Source organism: Rosa chinensis, chromosome 1 (genome assembly GCF_002994745.2).
Source record: "Rosa chinensis cultivar Old Blush chromosome 1, RchiOBHm-V2, whole genome shotgun sequence".
Taxonomy (NCBI): Eukaryota; Viridiplantae; Streptophyta; class Magnoliopsida; order Rosales; family Rosaceae; genus Rosa; species Rosa chinensis.
In genome coordinates, this window is record NC_037088.1 from 35,419,268 (window position 1) to 35,442,462 (window position 23,195).

The window sequence follows — 23,195 nt, forward strand, 5'->3', positions numbered from 1 at the left end:
AGGCCCAGCAGCTTGAGTCGGGCCCAGTCCACCATCCTCGTCGTACGTCGTCTTCCTGCAAAGATTTTCCAATCTGGGTTCCCCGACCCCACGGCCCAACGCCATCGATCGAACCCATGGCGGCGCCATCGGTGCAAGATCCAAACTACCCCGACCTGCATCATCCGTCGCCAAAGCCATGCCGCCTTGACCTGCATCCCAGCCTTGCAACCACACCGCAATCGATCAAGATCCATTACGTCAGCGATCCAAGAAACCCATCAGCGGGGATAGAATACCGGCCCGGACAGCATGACCATCATCGTCTCCACCATCCCAGCCGACACAACTGACAAAACCAGAGAGAATCACCCCCCCCCTGACGGTGTCCCATAGGTAGTATTTCTCCTGTCCGGCAGCAAAGCCCATGACTGCAGGAGGCCAGAGGCTAGACTCGACGTCTGGGCACCGCCAGACGAGAAGAAATTTGCAACCGGAAGGTTTTTAGGGTTTAGGTGAGAGAGAGAAAGCCTTACACTCGAGTTTGAGAAGGCAAGCCCTATGTTATTCACTTTAGTCACTCCATTAATTTTTTTATTAAAAAAAAAAAAACTTTATCTGCCACAATGGCAAAAATATTTTCGTCCAACCAATTGTGAAAAATTAAGAAGTCTAAATTGGAATGATTGGGAGAAGTGATTAAAGTGAGCCAAAATGCCCATTCAGTGACTAATTAAAGTAATTGACAAATTAATAGCTGAGTGATCAAAGTGATATATTTAAAATTGAAGTGACTAAAGTGTTGAATGAATCATAGTTGAGTGATTATTTGTGAAATACTTCTTTAATTAAAAATTATAGAGTTTAAGGTAATCGTTAAGACACCTCAACATCTTTCAATTCCATATTATGTGACGCAAGCACATGGCATTGGGCCAGTTGGAGAAGAAGATGAGGAGGAGAGTGAGTGGAGGTGGTGTGGGATCTGAAATTAGCTCAGGTCTGTGGTCCGCCTGTAAGTCTATAAGCGGCCAATACATTTAGGATTTTCGTCTTAATCAATCAGTTGAAAATACCTAATCAGGGCACCGCTGTACACCGTCTGTCTTGAACTATCTTTTTCCCATTAATGAATGCATCTGTATCCTCGAGCAAAAGAAACCCTAACGTTGGCAGGGAAAAAAAAAATGTAAGAGAAACTGTAATAGCTAAATGGTTGGAAACAAGTAATTATGAAAGGCCCTCTTCTTTGCTTTGCTTGTGCCTAATTATGTACACGGCCATTATAACACTAGCTAGTCATCTGGATAAAGTTAGCATTATGTTTTAGTTAAAGTAATTAGTTAATTAGAGTGATTAGCTTTTATTAATTACTGATTAACCCTAAACCCCATGGTTAACTACTTAATGACCTATAGCTGTTTGCTATGTTTTCGTCATCTGCTCTTTCTCTAGCTACTGTATAAAGTTATAACCTAAAAGTGAACCCCTAGAGAGAAGATCATACTTCTAGAAATCCTCTACCATCGCTCCATTGAACAATTAAGCTTAGTAAAAGAAATTTTAAACCAAAAAGCTACTTCCAGAGGAAATTTGATTGCTTTATTTTATTAGGATAATTAAGTTTAACTGTTTAAAAGTAGTTAGTTGGACATCTAAATTTGATATTTGGACATTTCTTTCTTATTAAACCTCAAATTTAATTTTTTAAATTTCTCAAAAAACTAAATACACCTCCTAAATTTAACCAAAACACCCTTGAACAATTAAATATGTATCCTGCAAAGTTCAAATTTTTTTTACCAAAACGACAAATATTAACTCCTATGGTTTGCTCTAAACAACCCAGACTACGTCTTGGTTACTGAGATTCTCCTCTCGTCCGGCGGCGCTATCATGCCGATTTGGGCTGTTGCTGGATAGGTACTTGAATGCTAATGCCTTGGTGGTTTCATGAGTGAGTGGTTCGACTTGCGGTTTTGCCGGAATGGGTGTAGGTAGGGTCCAAGCGTGTTTTCTGACTTGGAGTCAGATTTACAAAGATGGTGGGTGTTTTGTCATGGACTTCCAGGATCTGTGGCGGAGTCTTCGTCATGGGATTTCCAGAACTAGGGGCAGTGGCTATGGCAGTTTCTAGGCAGATCGTTTTGTGGAGGCGCGACTTTGGTGGTTTGGATTTGATTGGTGCGATGGTGTGGTTATGAAGGGTCTGGGCGGATCGTGGAGGTGGCGTGGCTTGGTGGTTTTGGGCGATTTTGTGTGGGTGGATGCGGCGGCTGGGTTCTGGATGGTGGTGGTCGACGACACTGCACCGAAGCTGTGCATATGGCTTGTGGGTTGGTGATACTGTTTTGGGCTTTGGTCACCCTTCTCTGATGGGCCTTGAGCTGTGCTTCCTCTATCTTGGAGCTGCCCTCTAGGGCTTTTAATTTGGGCTGGGGTGTTTTGCCCTAGGCCCATCTCTATTTGTTTTGTTTAATCTAAATTAAATAAATTCCTTGTATTTAGGAAGCTAAGCACCCAAGTGCACCTTATGTATCTCTAGCGCTTCTGGAGTAGTACTAAAGGAGGATCTCCGCTATATCTACGTACAAGACATGTCTAATGAGTAGGTCTATTTCCATGTATCATTGTGGGTACTACCACTATCTTCTTGTCTGTCTATAGATAGCAGTGGAAGGATATGTAATGGTTTATTCTGGCTTGAGATGAATATATTGACACCTGCCTTTTGGGTTCGGGTTTGATTTTAAAAAAAAAATTAAATATGTATCTGTTTAAGGATATCTCTATTTGTGTTTAATCCAAACTCTAGGTTACTTGACCTAGTGGTAATAGGGTTCAATTAGAAGAATCTAGAGATTCTCTTTCCTTGTATGATTCTAACTCCATGCATTGTAATCCTCTATATAAAGAGGCCCCTATTATCAATGAGAATACACAGCGATTATCTCTCAATTTCTGATTCCCTAAAACACGTTATCAGCACGAAGCACTAACCCTGAAACCTAATATTCGTAGCTTCAAACCCCAGAAACCTCGGCCACTCACCTTGAAGCTCTCACCTCCAAGAGCCCAGAACCGGCGGCGCTGTCCCCAGAACCGACCGGAAAATATCCGAACCAGCCCCCGGAAATACCGATATCCTCCCTGCCTGGTTCGAAGCTTTCCTTCCTGCCTATTGCTACCAAACTCCACCAGCAGCTGCAGCCGGACCCAAGGTCACCGAAGCCGAAAAATCAAAACCGGAACCGGCCACCTGAACCAACTGAAGCTGAACCGCCGCCTGCATCATCAATCTATGCTTCAGTCAACCAAATCCATCTCCGGTCAGCCCTAGGCCCAGATCTCAGCCCAAGGCCTAGAAGCCTAAGTCCAAAGCCCAACAGCCTGAAGCCCAGCAGCCTGAAGCCTCTGACGTCATCCTTGCGTCATCTACCATGCCAGCACCCACGTCAACGCATAGTCATTGCCACGTCAGCATCAGCCTGCCACGTCAGCAACCAGTGCCACGTCAGCAGCTCGGTCAACACTCCGGTCAACAGCCAGTCAACGACGTTCAACCCTCCGGTCAACGGCCAGTCAATGCCGGTCAACACTTTTCCGATGACTTTTCCTGCCAACTTTTCGGTCAAGTTTTCCGGCCAATTTTTAAGGTAATTTTTTCTAAAAGTTCCCTTTTTTGAATTTTTTTAAAATTTCTTCTTCTTTTCTCGGGGACTTCCAACATCCCTTCTTCTACCCCCCTTTCTTCTTCACAGGGGAGACCAAAAGCCAAACTGTGGGGGTTCGTGCTCACTCCAAGCTTGGAGCTTGTAGAGTCCTCCAAACTTAGAGTTTGTTGAGAAGAAAACGATCGACCACATACATCGTTGTTTCGATCTAATCGAAAAGCCCTCTTGGAATCGGATTTTCTTGGAAGCGACTACGCTCAGAAATTTAATAGTTTTTCGTGGTAGCCTTTTTCGCTCCGAAACTAACCCTAATCTTGTGTTGTTTTTCAGGATGAGTTACTTGAACAAGCTGAACTTTGTTCCACTAGAGACAACTGGCGCAGGATACCATAGGTGGGTCCGAGATGTGCGCCAACATCTTAAGGCTGATGGACTTCTGGAAGCCATCCAAGAGCCCAGTCAGAACGTGCTCTCCATTGAGCAAGCTACTGCTTTTGAAGCAAAACAAGCTAAAGCCATAATTCTCATGACAAGGCACATGAATGACGCGCTCCAAAATGAATACCTCAATGAGGAAGACCCAAGAAAGCTATGGGTAGAACTTGAGTAGCGATTTGGCAACGTTCGTGACTCCCTGCTTCCTGATTTAGAAGTGCGATGGCATAGCCTCCGCTTTTGTGATTTCAAGTCTGTGCTTGATTATAACTCAGAAGCTCTTCGTATCAAGTCTCTGATGGAGTTTTGTGGCCAAGCCATAACTGATACGATGTTGATCGAGAAGACTCTCTCTACCTTCCCCATCTCTGCACTGATGATTTCAAAGAATTATCGGATTGATGTAAATGCAGGACGTATCACAAGGTTTCATGAGCTCATTGGCGCCATGAACGTAGCTGAAAAGCACGACAATATTCTTGTGAAGAACTATAATGCTAGACCCGTGGGAACTAAGCCTATTCCGGAGTCTAACTATAGTCGCTCCCCCAATGGAGGACGCAAGGAGCGAAACCCTAAGAGTAGGGACAATTCTGGACATTCTAGTCCATATGTTTGCCCTAAAGAGGAAGGAAATCGCCAAGAGAGGCGTGCACTGAATCGTGGAGGTCAACCTGTAAAGAGAGAGAGGCGGAGCCTCCGACCATGGTGGTAACGCCACCAAGAGCATAGGTCATCCAAATCGCGCCCCAATGGCGCTTCAATCAAGGGAGCCTGACCATAACGATGTTTGTTTTCGATGTGGATCAACTGAACATTGGGCCAAAGCATGTACAACACCCTAGAATGTTGCAAACGCATACAAGACGTATCGTGAAGTAAGGGAAGCAAATTACATGGAACAAGAAGATCAAGATGGAGATCTCGATCTAAGGGTGGAAGACTACAACGATCATGACCCAGAAACTGGCGATTTTGATTAAGTCTTTTTATTTTCCAAGAGATGTAGGCCATTGCCATATTACTTTTGTAGTAGATGCCAATGATATTAGTCTTTCTTCAAAGCAGGCGTACTCAATGTAAAAGTGATGTCTAGAAAGGTTTTGAGATAGGTGGTACTTAAGCGAGCTTTGCTCCACCGACATCTCTCTACTCACCTGGTCACATTTATATTGGAATTACCGAAAGAAGTTAGACGACTACCATTGTTTTGCATTAACTAGTTTATTGGATTAGATTTTCTTTGGTTAAAAGAAACGATGATGTAATTCCATTTGGCTTATTAATAAAAGTTGAGTTCTCTTTTTTATGACTCCTTTTTAATTACGAGCTTTTCTATGCTCTGACGGCAAATTGCCCTATGAATAGCCAACGGATTCCATGCGAAAATGCATGTAGAGAACGGAGATGAGTTCCTTTGCTCAGGCCCAACCAAAAATCTCATTGGTTGCTTCTAAAGCCTCTCGCTCATTTTGCAAAGCCAGTTCCTTCGAGAACTTAGCACTGAGACCGTGCTACGCAAAGGATATGAAAATACTCAATCTGTTCTTACATCAAATCCATGGGGATTTTATGGACTGATTCAACCAACCTGCGGACGTTTAAATATCTCATGATGTTGGTTGACAAGCAAACACGCTGGTCACGTGTCGTGCCATTTTCCACTTGTAATGCTGCTTATGCAACACTCCTAGCACATATCATATGACAACGGGCTCACTCCCCAAATCATCATATTCCGTCAATTGGATTTGACTATGCTGGAGAGTTTACATCGAAGACTTTCGATGGTTATTGCATTGGGACTGATATTGGACATCATATTGCCTACACCCATTTGGTCTCGTGGAAACGACTACGATGATAGTCTGGACATTGGTAATGTACACCACTCTCCTTATATCCGCTTGAGGTGATGCAATATCACATGCAGCTATGCTAATTCGTCTACGACCTACCGCCACTCAATGTACCCCTGCGTTACAGCTAGTGACTAGGTACACGTATTTTGTACTTACGCACATTTGAGTGAGCCATTTATGTGCCCATTGCGCCGCCACAGCGCACTATGATAGGTCCTTACAGACGAATGGGCAACTCAGTTGGATTTGAGACTCTAACAATCGTCCGCCACTTAATGCCCTTGCAAGGCGATCTCCTTACCGCTAGATTTGCAGATGTCACTTTGATGAAACAGTCTTCCCATCGTTCGGGGGAGATAAGAACACAGATGTTCAATAGGAACGACAGGAATTGTCGTGGTCTGTCCCCACTATGTCTCATCTTGATCCCTATTACAGTGACGAGATCACACAAATATGCTGCAAACATGCCTGCAAGGAAGAGACGTCCCTACGAGAGGACGTAGCGCCACCCTACACGGAGGTCGACATGGCACCAATGCCAAAGAGAGTGGCACTCTGGAGTTATAGGCCATGGCCCCAGCTAGGATGCGTGGGAGGCTCGTGGGTTCGAAGGATACATTGACACAAACCAATTCTTGAATCATCGACACTCAAAATCCATTCATGAGAATCTTCCAGGTTATGGTTATCGTTAGGGGACGCCTCAACGTCAAAACCTATTCCTGAGAATATAGAGCTCTATGAAACTTACACTAATGTACATGAGATGTGGGATAGAAACTCCATCATAATTGATGATGTAGTTGCGCATGAGTTTATTGAGTCTAATGATATCAAACCACGCTCTGTTGATGAATGAATGCCAACGTAGAGAAATTTGGCCTAAATGAAAAGATGCGATCCAGGTTAAGATGGATTCTCTAATGAAGAGGAAGGTTTTCTGAGCCAATAATGCCAACACCTCCTGACATAAAACCTATTGGCTAATGGGTCTTCGTTAGAAAGCGTGTTGAGAAAAAGAGATGGCAATCTCGCCTTATGGCGCAAGGCTTCTCACAAAACGACCTGGAATCGACTACGATGAGACATATTCTCTCGTAATGGATGTCATTGCACTCCACTACCTTGTCAGTTTGGTAGTTTCCGAATAACTGAACATACAGCTTACAAATGTGGTCACTACGTATCTCTATGGGGATCTAGATACGGAATATACATGAAGGTTCATAGTGAACTTCATTTACCCAAGTCAAGAGGCTCTAGACCACAGGGCGCGTTTACAATAAGATTGAAATGCTCACTAAAGTGACTACTTGATTGGGAAGGGATATGCCCACGCGTTTCTATAACAAGTTTCGGATTCTATCGCGGTTCATGTTGGACATGATCTTCATTAGAAGCCCTTAAAGAGTTAAGGGAAATCGCTGAACACTTGAAATCCGAGTTTGAGATGAAGGATTTTGGGAGAACACAATTATGTCTCGGTTTGGAACTTGAGCATCGTGTTGATAGATGCTTAGGCATTTGACAAGGTCAAACCTTCAAGCACCCCCTTGATCGTTCGTAGTCTTGATCCTGAAAAGAATCCTCTTCATTCGAAGGATGATAATGAAGATGTGCTAGAGGCAGAAGTACCTTACTTGAGTACAATAGGCGCATTATTGTACTTAGCTAACTGCACAAGACCGGACATCTCGTTTACAATGAACTTGTTAGCTAGATATAGCTCTGCGCCAACGCGATGCCATTGGATTGGTGTAAAAGATATCTTTCGAGACTTGAGATGTATGATTGATATGGGCTTATTCTATCTCTACAAAGAGATGATGGATTCGGACCCGTCACACACCAGGTACGCCGCCAACACTGGCCTGCGTCTACTATCCCCATCCCAAAACGACATGTGTTTTGGAAGGTTTTGCTGATGTTGGGTATCTCTCTGACCCACACAAAGGTCATTCCCAATCCGGTCAAGTGTTCACCATGGGAAAAGACCGTGACATCTTGGAGGTCTACAAAATAGACCCTAGTCGCTATATCTTCGAACAATGCAGAGATCATTGCTCTTCACGAAGTGGTTCGTGAATGTATATGGATTGGATCCATAATTACGCATGTTCGAACAATTGTGGTTTGAAGTCTACCACAGATGAGCCTACAAGCATTTAGGATAATGCTGCTTGTTTTGAACAAATGAGGGAAGGCTACATCAAAAGCGATAACACCAAGCATAATCAGCAACAATAGAAGTTCCTCAAGATCAAAGTGAATTAGGTTCAATCTGAGGACAATGAGGTAGACTTGTTTACTAAGTCATTGCCCAAATCCACGTTCGAGAAACATGTGGCAAGAATTGGCTTGCAGAAATTATCTGAACTCCCATGGTCGTAGTCATCAGGGGGAGGCACAGACATCAGGGGGAGATGTCTACATGTTCGTCTCGAATCGTGAATGGTGTGTTGTGCTCTTTTTTCCCTTCGACCGAGGTTATTTTTTTCCCACTGGGTTTTTGTTACTCGGCAAGGTTTTTAATGAGGCAACGAGAGAAGCACCGCGTTTGGACAACACAAGGGGGAGTGTTTAAGGATATCTCTATTTTTGTTTAATCCAAACTCTAGGTTACTTGACCTAGTGGTAATAGGGTTCATTTAGAAGAATCTAGAGATTCTCTTTCCTTGTATGATTCTAACTCCATGCATTGTAATCCTTTATATAAAGAGGCCCCTATTATCAATGAGAATACACAGCGATTATCTCTCAATTTCTGATTCCCTAAAACAGTATCTTCAATAATTTGTTGTTGTTGTTTTTTTTTTTTTAATCTCTCTCCCTCTCTTTTTTATTTTTATTTTTTTAACAGTGAAGGTCCAATCTACACAATATCTAATTTTCCCTATAAGTCACTATTTAAAAATAAAAAATTTGGTGGTTCTAGATGGACCTCCAGTTTCTTCAATTGTTATCAGATTTTGTTAACTCATATGAAAAGACAAATAAGGACAGAGAGAGAAAAAAAAAAAAACTCTTTAATTTTACCTTCCCCATTAATATAAGTTATCTACAATAATTAAATTTTATACACAGTCCAATCATTTGATACAAAAGTAAATTAAAAACAATCTTATTTGAAATTTTCTTAAACTAAATTTATTCAATATTTTGGTGTAGTTATTACTAATTAAGATCCAAGATCAACTCTTTTTAATTAGGTTAAATACTGTTTACTCCCTATACTTATAGGGTCTCGACGTTTCAATCGCTCACATTTCAATTTCACCTAAATGCTCCTCAAACTCTCAATTTTCACACAATAGGTCCCTGTCGTCAAGCTCAGTTCAAATTATCATTTATATTGCTAACGTGGCATCCATTTCACCCCGAAATATCTATTTTACCTTCAATTACTTTTTTTAAAATTCACTCTCTCTCTCCCTCCTTAACCAATGTTAATGACCACCCACCACTACCATCACAACCCTCATTCCTCTCCTAACATACGCCTACCTTTTCTCTTTATCCCACACCCTAATGTCCTCATCCACCTCCCACCAGCACTTCCCGCCATCGTACTGGACCGACGATGAAGCCCAAACCCGGATCTCCATCTTTAAGGACAAGTGGTCCCCTCTCGGCCACACCAATCTCAAAGCCAACGACTGGGATGATGTCGTTCTAATTGAGCACCACTGTCCCTTCCCATGTGAGAGAGAGAGAGAGAGAGAGAGAGAGAGAGAGAGAGAGAGAGAGACATATGAAACTACCCAAAATGCTTCATCCCCCAGTTCCGCCGCCTCTGTTGCATCCTCACCTCCTCCGGCGTCATCTTGTGTCAAACAACCAACCTCATCCACCACATATCACTACTTGGAAGCAACAACTCCGACCAGCCCTTCACTTCCCTTAACTTCATTGATGACTCGGTAGGTATCAAAATCCTTCAATCCATCCATGGCTTGCTCTTGTGTCGTAGCCTTTACAGATTGCGTAAAACCTGCAGCTATTACATCTGCAATCCTTCAACAAAGAAATTTTCAATTCTTCCTCAATTTAATATTGAAGTAGATTATGTATCTGGATCGGAACGACTGGGATGACTTCGCCACCATCCTCGCTGCCCAATTCCCCCTCATATCACCTTCTAAGACCGCTGTGTAGTGCCATAACAAGATCAAGAAGCTTCGAAAACTGTACCGTTTCGAGAAGCAGCATGCTTCGTCTCGACCCAATTGGTTCTTTCTTTAGGCTTTGTATCTGTTTATGGAGGAATTGGAGGACGAGTTCGGGTCAAGCCATACAAACCATAAGGCCCATAAAGGTGACCGGAAATCTAGTGGTGTTGGTTCTAAAGATTTGGGAGGGAGTTCATTTTAGATTATGCTGAGTTTGCTAGGCACATACACATCCAAACAAGAAGATGGAGAGAAAGAAGGGTTTGTTTTTGAAAGATGAAGATGGAGATAAATAAAGAAGGAGAGAGAGCTGGGAAGAAGAAGAGGTAAAAAGGAAAAAGAAGAGATATATATATATATATTTTAAAAAAAAAAAGTAATTTAGGGTAAAATAGACATTTCGGAGTGAAATGGATGTCACGTCAGCAATTTAACGGACAATTTGGACAGAGCTTGACGGCATGACCTATTGTGTGAAAATTGAGAATTGGATGAGCATTTAGGTGAAATTGAAACGTCAGGGACTGAAACGTCGAGAACTTATAAGTATAGGGAGTAAACAGTATTTAATCCTTAGATTATATATTTGAGATCTAAAATCTTTTTTACAACCATTAATATTGCAGAAAAAGAAAAAGAAAAAAAAAAGAACTATGATTTAGATTAATAAAGAAGAGTCTTTATAATTCAGCCGCTCCAAGAATCAATTTTTAGTTTCGCCACTATATGAAAGTACACCAAAAATGTGAGCAACTCCCTTATGAAATTCTTTGTAGTTGAATTGATAGAGATTATATTGGTTTGATTTATTTTTTTTAGTTTTTATTTTTGGTTACAACGTGATCACTATCATGAGGTCTCTCTCCAGAAAACCCTAAAGAAGCCATGGTCGATTTCTATAAAATCTTTCTCATCTGGTTGCGATCTAATGTCGCTTCGCTGAAGTGGTGATGCTAAAGATACATATATATATATATATATATATATATTGAATAAAGGGCTGGTGCGACTGCCCTCAAACTTTGATTAATGAAACTGTCGAATATGAAGGGGGACATTGAGTCTAAACTCCTGATTACAATAAGCATCTAGAGTATTTTCCAAAATAATATCAGAAATCTCTACAGGAGACTTGTATTCTAACAAGCACCAACTAGCAAATAATGCATAATTAGCTACTCCATTTGCTTTCAGATAGCAATGACATAGTGGAAAGATAACTCGATATGTAACCCGATTACAACATAGCATAATTACCATAAGCATAGCTTTCCTACTATGTTGCCACCTAATAATAAGTCCGACGACACTTAGTCTCACCCTGCCATTAGGCTTTAGCGCCCATTTGACGAAGCAAATAACTCGTCGTCGACCTAAAGCAGACAAGTCACGTAGAGTGCATACATAGGCACATAGCCCGACTAGTCCTACACATCAAATATAGGATTTTATTGCTCGCATAAAGCGCATACAACCTAGACAACTTAAAAAAATAAATATTGTAAAAAATAAAACAGCTTGGGCCTGACCTAAACAGTGGGCCCAAACCCAAGCACAAACCCAAGAGGCAAGGATATCACAGCCATAGTTTAGGGCCTAGCCCAGTTCTGATCCAACACAAGTATTGGGTCGCTGCCACCTAAACCAGGTCGCCACCGCCCGAGACAGATTGCGCCCGCCTGCATTGGACCCTCCCTTGCATCCGGCCACCACCTGCAATGGTCCTCTACCGGCATCGGAGAAACCACCGAATCGGATCGAAAACCACAATAGATCGCTGCCGGCCACTGGAAACACTCCCATCCCCAAACCAAAACGGATCAACTCGCATCCACCATCCTTGTGCAACCAAACTGAAAAGAACACCCTGGATCTGACCTCCACAACCCATCCAACCTAACACCTCGTCCTGCCAGAACTGAGCATCACCCACCCTGCCACTGCGAACATCCTTGCTACCTGATACCGACACCCTTGATCTGGAGCTAGAACACCCTGATAGAGGGACCTTTGATTGCTTAGCAATAGATCTTGTCCTACGACAGCGTCTATAGATGAGTCGTTGGACAGATGTAGACAAACCTTTCGAAAACCCTAGTTTCACCTTCGCTTAGAGAGAGAAGAGGTAGAATTGGACAAATATATATATATATATATATATATTTAATCAATATATATTGCAGCCTGTTATGGTTTAAAAAAAAAAGAAGAAGAAAGATTTAAAAAATGACAACAAATTGTAGAAGATACAGATTTGATAGTTCAAGGGTGTTTTAGTAAAATTAAGTTGGTGTACTTGGCTTTTTAAGTATTCAAAAAAGTGAATTGGAGGTTTAATAGGGTAAATATCAAAAATAGTCACTGAACTATGATTTGTTCGATACTTTAGTCACTCAACTTAAACACCGTCTATCACTTTAGTCACTGCGGTTAAATCTAACATTATAATGTATTGAATTGAGGCCACTTTTGTCTAACCACTATTTTTATTTATAAGAGAAAAAAAAAAAAAAAAAAAGGCTCATACAATTGATAGTCTCTCTCCCTTTGAATCTCTTAATCCCGATTTGCTTTTCAATGATTTTTTTTTTCTTTTGTGGTATATCAATGATATAACATGGGTATTTTCATATCTCATCATCCCCTTAATCTGCGTATGAATTTGGTTGTTTTGGTTAACTTCCATCATTTTTATCTATATTTCTTCAAGTATTTTCATTCTTTCTACAACCTACTTAATCCCGATTTGCCTACCATTAGAGCACAAGACGGGACTGAATTGATGAACTTGCTGACTTTTGAAATAGTGGAAGTAGCTATCGATAAGAGAGTAGACATGAAAAACTAAAGCACTTGGTCAGGAGGTCAAAATTAATTGTAGGACCTGCTCCAAATTTCACCTTGAAATCTGAGGTGGTCCTGTAGGGCCAACCTTAGGAATAACTCTACCAAAAATTCGGCAAAGCTAGTCACCCCTAAAAATGGACTACGTACCAAAAACCTGTAGAAAACATATTTACACTTCTAAACAAACCACCCTTAATCTCCTGGAGCCACCTTGCTCCCCAAATCACAACAACTCAACATCTAAGTGAAAACCAAATCATCACTTCCACAGTTCACTAAAAATATGAAATTTAACCAAGTACATAAACATAACTCCCATAATATAACAATTATCCCAATAGGTAATAAGAGCAATCTAAGAAAACGAACTGAATTACATTACAAGTAGGTTAAGCTAGTAACCTACAGAAAATGGTAACAGCGGAAGGATGCTATGCCTCAACTCCTACTACGTTGACTCAGCAAGTCTACAAACGAGGAATTTGAAACCAAAAGGCCCAGGGGAAAGTCTAGGAAAACGTTAAAGTGATTGGACGAAAATAAATAATCAAATTAACTGGAACAAAGAATTTAATACTCCCCCACTTTTGTAACATTCTTAAAACCAAGCATACGATTCACCTTAGCGTAAGAAAAACTTTTAAATCAATAAATACGAAACACATTTATCGGAAAATGAAATCGACAAGCTGTCCTCATCTAAGTGTACAACGGTAACCTTGGAGGCCAACGTAAAAAGACCCGCATGCATCAACACACATATCCCAAAACATGTTAATCCAATCTAGGCCTCCAGTACATCCCCTCTCTTCTAATGCTCCCGCATCAACTATATAGCTACCAGTATATCCCCTCTTCTGGCACTACACTCCTATGAGACCACTAGTCCATCCCTCTCTCCTAGTAGCTCAACAACATAATCAACGTTCAATAAACAATTGAAATAACACAAGTCAAGCAATAACTCACCTGATCATAATAGTTCTAGGAACATGATTCGAAGAAAGAACAAGTTATTAATCGATTGATAATCCAAATTTTTGATGCATGATTCATAATGAAATATTTTAATTTTCATAATATCGCAATTCAAATAAAAATAACAAATTAACCACATTTACTTCAAACACGAGAAAAATCACTAAGTTAATATAAAATCCAATATCGCCTTCCTAAATACCAAAGAAATCATTCAAGAATAATTATTTCTGAAAAATAAGAATCGCATGCATTTTAATTCAAAATAAATGTCCACTCACAGTTTATTACTGAAACCTCTAGGTGTGAAGATACTCGTCAAGCGATGGGTCGGTATCTCGTCTTGTACAAATTAACCACAACAACTTTCTCAACTACAACAAAGTCTAGAAATACCTTGAATGGCCGAATTAAGCTCGAAAAGCAAGAGGCCGAGTTTTTCCCCAAAAATCTTCTGAAGCTCGATTCGTCCTCCACGCTTCAAATTGTCCCAAGCCATTTGGAGGGCTTGCTCTTCAGTGAATGGGCTTCAAAACTTGACTGGTATGGTCGTCAGCAGTGGCCGAAAATGTAAGTTTCGGCTAGGTTGTCGAATGGGTCTGCTGCCTCGTGTTCTTCTCTTTGATGCACCGCCTAGGCCGTACCTACTGCCTAAAACACACCGCACTGGTTGCCGAATGACAGAGAAACTACCGGAAAACCGATTCGGGTCAGTCGGGTTTTTCGGATCAGAGAGGGAGAAAAGGGGGGTTAGGGTTTTAGGGTAAGTTTCCTAAAATGGAACTTACTGAAGGTGAATGGCTATTTATAGTACGTTTTCTGAAACAATAACTTTAGTTTTCTGACCATAACTTTTGCATACGAACTCCGATTTGAGCGTGCCGCATGTCCACGAACTTGGTTTAATGTCCTCTACAACTTTCATGAAAAAGATTTCTCCAATAAGAAACAAAATAAAAAGTCAACTTTTTGGTCCACTAAAAGTACTAAAATGAAGTAAAAAGTGGAAGTAATTATCGTTTACCGTCCAAATGACTTGTAAACTAATAAATCGAGTTACGGGATGTAACATTTATCAAGACAAAGATGATGCTAATTCTGTATCTAGGATCATGCCAAATCTGGTGGCCACTTTGTATAGGGATAATTGATCATGTTTATGAGTCTATGACAATACAAATCTGGATTAGATTGAATCTATTTTAGAGATGAGGACAGAAAGAAGCAAGTAGAGAGCAGAGAAGAGAGAGGGAGAGGAAAGGAAAAAAGGGTTTAATTTTTTAATAATTTGAATAAATTATCCTTGAGATAATAGAGTATTTGCAAAATTTTAACTATACAATAAACGAAAATAGACCGAATGACTAAAGTGATAGATGATATCTAAATTAGGTGACTAAAGTGATATTTTAAAAAGTTTAGTGACCAAAGTGTCGAACAAGTCATAGTTCAATGACCATTTATGATATTTACCCAGTTTAATAAGTAGGAGAGGTCCAAATATCAAATTTGCAGGTCCAACTATAACAATTTTTTTTTTTTCCTTTTCCAATGTTTTTTGTTTTTTGGTTTTTAAGTGTTTTGGGTTTATCAAATTTGGAGGTCCAACTAGAACCACTTTTTTTCCCTTTTCCAATGGTTTTTGTTTTTTTGGTTTTTGAGTGTTTTGGCTTCCCCTCCCCCTGTCACACAAAGGGAGGGAGGGAGATATATATATATATATATATATATATATATATATATATATACACAGAGAGAGAGAGAGAGAGAGAGATTTTGTAAATTTATAATTGATGTTATTACAAAATTTTCATTTCACTAATTTTTTTTTTGGGTTGAATGGGTTGATGGGGAAGTTGTTTTCGTTGGAACTGATATATATATATATATATATATATATATATATATATATATATATATTTGAAAGGGGTTTAGAACCTAGTCTGACAGGGCTTAGCCGCACACATGATTTCATTTATTATATTAATAGTAAAATATTGCATCGTGAGACATAAAACTTGAACTCCAAGCTACGGAAGAAATGTGAAAATATTAATCCTCATAAAGAACATCTTGAATGATAGCAGGAGACTCATCTAACCAAACATCATCAATGAAAAATAAATTAGCAAGGTGAGCAAGCGTATCCGATACACCATTTACTTCACAGTAAATATGAATTTTAACTTACTGAATTTTTTTAAATAATCTTTACAATCATTTAAAACTCGACCTACCTCTAAGAAATTATTCTCCTCACTATTAAGAGTAGCAATTAGACATTTCAAAAAAAAAAAAAAGAGTAGCAATTAGAATGACATGTCTCATGATCCTATTTTGTTTGGTGTTGAGTAAAGTGTCGTGCCCTATTCAAAGTTGAGTCAACAATACACGCATAGAGGGTATAAAACATATTATCTAGGACCAATTATGCATTTCCCTACTTTACTAGTTAGTTTCATTGCCTTTTTCATAAGTAGCTTTTGCATTAATCAAATTATGCAACCAATGTATATAAATGTTGTGCATATAGACAGGTCGGTTCTATAATAAATTCTTCACCATTAAATAACCCATAACCACTTTGATGTGCTGACAGAATATCAACATCCTTAACCACTTTTCTAACGTATGATGCATGTGCATGAAGTATACATGGACACCTATAAAAGATAAAACCAGAAAGTTAATCAAGGCACAGTTTCAAAGAAAAATGGCTTCCAATCCTGGCATTCTGACTGAATGGCCATGGACACCTCTTGGAAACTTTAAGGTCTTCGTGTTTTCATTTATTCTGATAGATATTATTTCCATTTATATATTTAAGTGTGCTAACTCTCTAGTTAATTTGGTTGTGTGGTGCACAGTACGTGGTGGCTGCTCCCTGGGCGATACACAGCATATTCTCGTTCATTGTTAATGAGGGAGAAGACAGAGATCTATCTTACTTCCTCATATTTCCATTCATGTTGTTCAGGATGCTGCACAACCAGTTATGGATCTCTCTTTCTCGATATAAAACATCCAAAGGCAGCGGCCGGATCATCGACAAGGGTCTAGAGTTCGAACAAGTTGACAGAGAAAGAAACTGGTCAGTAGGCTTCGGCTTTAGCTAGGGTTATCGGAGAGATCAATTAAATAATGATTTTCTGGGTTTACGTATTAACTATTATTTCTGTTTTGTTATTTTGTTTTTATTGGACAGGGATGACCAAATTATATTCAATGGACTATTGTTCTTCCTAGGCAGCAGGCACTTGACCGGAGGTCGAAACCTACCGATGTGGAGAGGAGATGGATTCGTTATAACATTTCTGCTTCATGCTGGTCCAGTGGAGTTTCTTTACTACTGGTTGCATAGAGCTCTGCACCACCATTACCTATACTCTCGCTACCATTCTCACCACCATTCCTCCATTGTCACTGAGCCAATTACTTGTAAGTCGTAGTTCGATCCATTACAAATATATTTTCCTTTTTAGGTAATTAATAGAGGCATGCTTACCTAATCAAGTGAATCTGAAGGCTGAAACAAATGTACAGTTTCAAATTATTATAACTTATCTTAGGTGAGTAAGACTAGTAATTAATATGTTTATCGAGATAGTTGTACGATAATAGTAGTACTTCTCCAGTGCTCAATGGGGAACATTTGGTACAAAATTAATTAATTAATGAAAGTATTACATCAGTAACTCAAGTACTTAATTATAATGTATCACATCCCTAATGCAAACGTGACCCGGTTTCAAGGCCGGCCTTGAGGGCTGCTGCCTGAGGCAGTACCACTCTTCGGCAGGCCTCCACCAATTTTTTTTTTTTTTTTACATATATATGTTGTATAATTATATATAGTTCTTTCCCCATATTCCCGTATGTAGCCGTGCTAGTGCAGCGGCAACATACTTCTGCTGTTGTTTGCAGCATCAAGGTTCGAAACACAATGGCCTCTTTTTTTTTCTTTCTTTGTAATAAAACGTTTTTTGTTCCTTCTTTTTCCAGCTTCTATGAAAAGAATATTTTGAAATTGAATACGCATGTTATCTCTTGTATGCATTAATATCATGTTACATCTTTGTGACCTAATTGTGATATATGTCTGATAAAATTAAATCGCCCACAAAGGAGGTGCTGAGGAGGTAAAGAAAAGTGTCACTATCGTCGATCCTCTGTGGTGGAGACACCGTTTCAACACTTTATCACCTTTTTATTGCTCCTCTTCAATGCCTTCTTTTGTAAAATTTAATGTTTAATTTGGATATACTCCATATATGAAGATTTATGAAATATATACCTGGTTCTTTTGCCATTTCATCGGATCCACACTGCCAAGAGTTTGGAGGAAACTAAAGATTGATGAATCTGATAATTGAGTTATATTGTACAAGAAACGTTCATAATAAATCACTTCTGCAGACGTTTTTTTGTTTTTCCTAGATCTAAACCGAATGATTTTTCTTTTTGGAAAGAGGCACTTTAGATTTATACAAGCATAATTTCAACACAAAAATCTGATAAGATCAATATTTCTTTTGAATCATTGCAGCTGTAATTCACCCATTTGGGGAGCACATAGCATATTTCCTCCTTTTCGCAATACCCTTGTACACAATGGCGTTGACCGGAACAGGTTCAATCATAAGCTATGCAGTTTATGTTACTTACATTGACTTAATGAACAACATGGGACACTGCAACTTCGAGCTCATTCCAAATTGGACCTTCTCTCTTTTTCCTCCTCTCAAGTATTTCATATATACCCCATCGTAAGTATTCTTTACTTTCATATAATCTTAGCTTGATCAGTTATAAGAAAATGTAGTGGTCTTCGGGTACCAAGAAAGTCTTGGTCAGCTACCATCAGATCTTGATCCGAGGGTTAAAAAAGGAACAATTCAAACTTTATTTTTTTTTTTCACCATTGCATCTACCCGAGTACTACCATCAAATCTTGCTATGTCGATGTGAGAAGCTAGTCTATCATTAATTTATATGGATACCTAAATATACCTAAGCGGAACCTGATATGCAGGTACCACTCTTTGCATCACACCCTATTTCGAACCAATTATTGCCTCTTCATGCCACTTTATGATTACATTTATGGCACCATGGAAAAGACTAGTGATGAACTCTATGAATCTTCACTCAAAAGAAAAGATGAAGCTCCAGATGTGTTGCATCTAACCCATCTTACAACACCCGACTCCATCTATCAACTTCCTTTGGGATTTGCTTCCTTGGCCTCTGAGCCGCACACTTCAACATGGTACATGTGGTTGATGTGGCCTGTTACATTTTGGTCGATGATACTCACATGGATTTATGGTCGCACATTTGTGGTTGAGAGGCAGCGGTTTGATAAACTCAAATTACAAACTTGGGCGATCCCAAAATACAATTTGCAAGTAAGATGCACAATAAACTTCAGCCTTTGTTTTTCTCTATTGATTCTCGTTCATTAATATCATTTCCAAATCAATTGATTTAATTTTATGACTTGCAGTACTTCTTGCCATGGCAAAATGAAGCTATCAACAGTTTGATTGAGGAAGCTATACTTAAAGCAGAGGAAAAGGGTGTCAAAGTTGTAAGTTTGGGGCTCTTAAACCAGGCAAGTCTCTAGTCTACTAATTGTCACGGTTTCATTATGTTCATTTTTCTATACTGGGATAGACTAAGGTCACCAATTTCTTTCTTATTAAGACAGGAAAAATTTAAAAGAAAAGGACAAAAAAAAACTCTACATATATATATGTGTGTGTGTGTGTTAAAGTGGGTCCACACTAATTTGGTTCTTCTCATCAAGTCATGATGAACTTCAGTACTAAGGGCTCCACATTGTGCTGTAAGGATTGAAAATTTTAAAACAAGAGTGGCCAGTGGGTGATAGTAGGAAAAGTTGAATTTGAGGCAGTGGTTTGGAGGCTTAATTTGCATAAATCTAATTGTTGAGTAATTTATATATATGAGAAATCACTTTAGGATAAATGATTATGAATTTTTGAATTACAGGGTGGGGAGCTGAATAGATATGGTGGTCTATATACTCGGAGATATCCTCAGCTGAAAGTAAAGGTAGTGGATGGAAGTAGCTTAGCTGTGGCTGTAATCCTCAACAGCATACCAAAAGAGACAACCCAAGTTGTTCTTACAGGCAACCTTACAAAGGTCGCTTATGCAATTGCATTTGCTTTGGGCCAGAGGGGCATTGAGGTACCTATTTATTAAATATATGTGAAGTCATAACTCGAATCGAAGCCATTAAGAAGAATATATCTATTTTTCGTTCCGATATATCTTCGAACTATGTGAAATGGGTTTATTTCAGGTAGCTACATTATACAAGGATGAGTATTTGAAGCTCACCAAATCAGTAAGTGCTACTAAGAGTGAGGTGGTTCTTGCAAAAGGCTCTGGTTCAAAGGTAAACTCGCAACCCCTTGTAACAAAATATTCTCATTTGGCCGAGACAACTTTTAACCCTCGGTCTAGGGTTTTTTTCCCTAGTCTTTTAAATATACTACATTAAATTTGCAGATTTGGTTAGTGGGAGATGGATTGAGAAAAGATCAACTAAATGCACCAAAAGGAACAATGTTTGTTCCCTTCTCCCAATTCCCCCTTAAAAAGTTGCGCAGGGACTGCTTCTACCACTGCACTCCAGCAATGAAGATCCCCCGATCTCTTGAGAATGTCTACTCGTGTGAGGTAGTAATAGTTTCCAATTAATCAACTTCTTCGTCCATAATTTTTCAGAATTTAACCAATTACATTTTGATATCTAGAACTGGTTGCCAAGAAGGGTGATGAGCGCATGGCGCATAGCTGGAATAGTGCATGCCTTGGAAGGTTGGAATGAACATGAGTGTGGTTCCGCCATGTCCGACATCAACAAGGTTTGGGAAGCTACGCTTCGACATGGCTTTCAGCCTCTAATCCCCAATGCTACTCCGAACAAATATTAAGTTGTGACCTCTTCAACAATGCATTACCTATATGCAATCTCATATTTAATTTGTTGCAAATTATGTGGATTTATGAGCCATCATTTATTGTTTGGGTACTTAAAACATTACCTTTAGAAATACAGGCCCGTGGGTACTATACTAGGGTTTGTTGTTCAAGGATGAAGCTTTTCTGGAACTCATATATATGAATAAATAATTATTTTAGAAAAGGGAGTATGCAAGAAAATACTTTACTACATAGCTTGAAGAAGCCAAGTGTCACTAAATTAACTACGAAGTGATACTCTTGTCCATACCCGTCCACTCCCTTATTTATTTGTTTCATTTAGTTCACTACTATCCATTCCTAAAAAGTCTTGGCGGAGAACATCCAACAATTAATGAATACTAATAATGGATTCCAAATATGATTGCTAGATCTTTAGTTTCAGCGTAAGATGAAGATTCTTCCTTCATTTTTATTTTTAAATGTCATCTATTATGAAGCTCAGCAAACAACACAATAATAACATGAGAAAATTATACAAATAGTACTCGAACTAAGGCCCACTCTTAACTTTAGTACCCAACGATGCAAAACTATCACTCTGGTACCTGATGTTTGAAGCCCGACCCAATAATCGTACACGCCGTTATAACTCCATGTTTTAACCTTGATTTTTTTTTTTTATAATTTTTTTCGAGTACATTGCAACTTCATTTCTCTCTCTCAAATTGAGAAAGAAATCGAAATTGGGAATCCATTTCAATTTCAATTTCTAGGGTTTGGATTTTCGGGGTTTATGAATTGAAGAGAAATGATGTCATCGATGACCACCAACGAAGCCACACTGGCGTCGGCCCAACAAGCCCAGTAGACCGACGTCTTTGCACTTGTCAATCTCCTCCGTCATTTGAGAAGATTTTTCATCAATTTCCCTGAAAACAACAAATCGTGACTTCGAAATTCGCAGCGGAATGAAAATCAAACAGTTTCTTCTGCGCCTAATTCAAACTAACATGATCGACTTGAGCGTGTCCTCCATTTCTGCTTGAACTTGTTGCGAAATCTCTGCAAGAACCACAACTGAATCAATTTCGAATTTGATTGTTTAGAATAAAAAACAATAGTAGAGGTAAGAGAGAAGTGGAACTTGCCGTAAAGAAGGGATGAGATCTGAGAGTCGGATTCCAGTGGAGGAGGAGGGAGGAGAGTCAGTGATTGCACGCATTTTTAGGCATGTAATTGTATCTAAAACACTATAAGTTAATCCTCAAGTTAATTATTATGTAATTAATTCATTTTATTTATAGTGTAGGAAATAAGCGGAATTGCGGAAATCGAGAGAAAATGATGCAAATTAGAGTTTTCGACAAAAAGATAAAAAGTCAACACCAAGTCAACCATGGTCAATGCAAGATCGAGAGCAAAACCCGACTAGTCCCTTGCCAATATATATGGAAATATTCGAAATTGTGAAAAGTGGGGAAGGAAGAAAAATAGAAAAGAAGAAGAAGAAAACCTTTGATTAATTGATCAAACTGTTGATTACATTTGGTTTCAGCCACAGCCATCACATGCAGCCAATACAAGTTGCTTATTTAATTGGTTGGAAACCAATCTATCTCTGAGACATAGCAGACCACATTTCATTTCTTCGTCCCATGCTCCCGAGCGCGAGATGATCATTTATTTTTTTCTCTTTGTTGGCAGCCACATGGAGACCAATATATTTATGAAAAATTCTTGCATACATCAAGTGTACTAGACACGTGGTACGCCTGACCAATCACACACCAGAAATTTTTTTGCCTGATTCTGAAACTACCCCTGTATTTTAAAAGTGAAATACTCAAAATACCCCTTGCTGGACACTGATTGGACAGCCGTACCGCCACGTGGTGCGGCTGCCCCACCGCCATGTGGTGCGGTTGCCCCACCGCCATGTGGTGCGGCTGCCCCACGCAAGACTTTCTCTTTATATATTCCAGCCAATCCTATCCACGACCCATTCTTTCTTCCTGTCTCTACCTACAGCGCTGCAAACACACCACACCCCATTTACTCCATCCTCTCATCTAACCCACCGAAATACACCACCACCAACCCATTTTCTATATTTTCTTCACACTCCACCGCAAAGCTTTATCAATTCCACAAATTTCAAAGAAGAAGCTCAAGCATCAAGAACTTCATCACCATCAAATTTGGGTAAATGTGGGGAGCCATAAATCAAGGCTAGCCATAATTGCTCTATAGCAATTTGTGGCTTGTTCTTGTTACTCCTTACTTCTCTT

At 39.5% G+C, this 23,195-nt stretch overlaps 1 protein-coding gene across 3 annotated transcripts; it reads left to right on the forward strand.

Moving 5' to 3' along the window:
• The first annotated feature begins 16,519 nt into the window (after positions 1 to 16,519).
• On the forward strand, positions 16,520 to 21,127 carry LOC112187442 (very-long-chain aldehyde decarbonylase CER1). 3 transcript variants are annotated; one of them, XM_040516505.1, is made up of 10 exons: positions 16,520 to 16,720; positions 16,815 to 17,038; positions 17,198 to 17,385; positions 18,494 to 18,713; positions 18,980 to 19,355; positions 19,454 to 19,561; positions 19,963 to 20,163; positions 20,279 to 20,374; positions 20,488 to 20,658; positions 20,736 to 21,086. In XM_040516505.1, exons 1-10 carry the CDS (start codon positions 16,586 to 16,588, stop codon positions 20,913 to 20,915), a joined length of 1,899 nt encoding a protein of 632 aa, XP_040372439.1. In that variant the 5' UTR covers positions 16,520 to 16,585; the 3' UTR covers positions 20,916 to 21,086. The 3 variants fall into 3 exon arrangements, with proteins under 3 accessions (XP_040372439.1, XP_040372448.1, XP_024181999.1); XM_040516514.1 differs by having other exon boundaries at positions 16,521 to 16,720; positions 17,194 to 17,385; positions 20,736 to 21,127; XM_024326231.2 differs by having other exon boundaries at positions 16,523 to 16,720; positions 17,153 to 17,385.
• Positions 21,128 to 23,195: the final 2,068 nt, after the last annotated feature.

Excerpts from the sequence above, each read along its gene's own strand:
- LOC112187442 (XM_024326231.2), top strand. The coding sequence starts at position 16,586 with ATGTGCATGAAGTATACATGGACACCTATAAAAGATAAAACCAGAAAG. Across the intron at positions 18,714-18,979 it reads TATTTCATATATACCCCATC|GTACCACTCTTTGCATCACA; the intron begins GTAAGTATTCTT and ends CCTGATATGCAG. Across the intron at positions 20,164-20,278 it reads TGGGCCAGAGGGGCATTGAG|GTAGCTACATTATACAAGGA; the intron begins GTACCTATTTAT and ends GGTTTATTTCAG.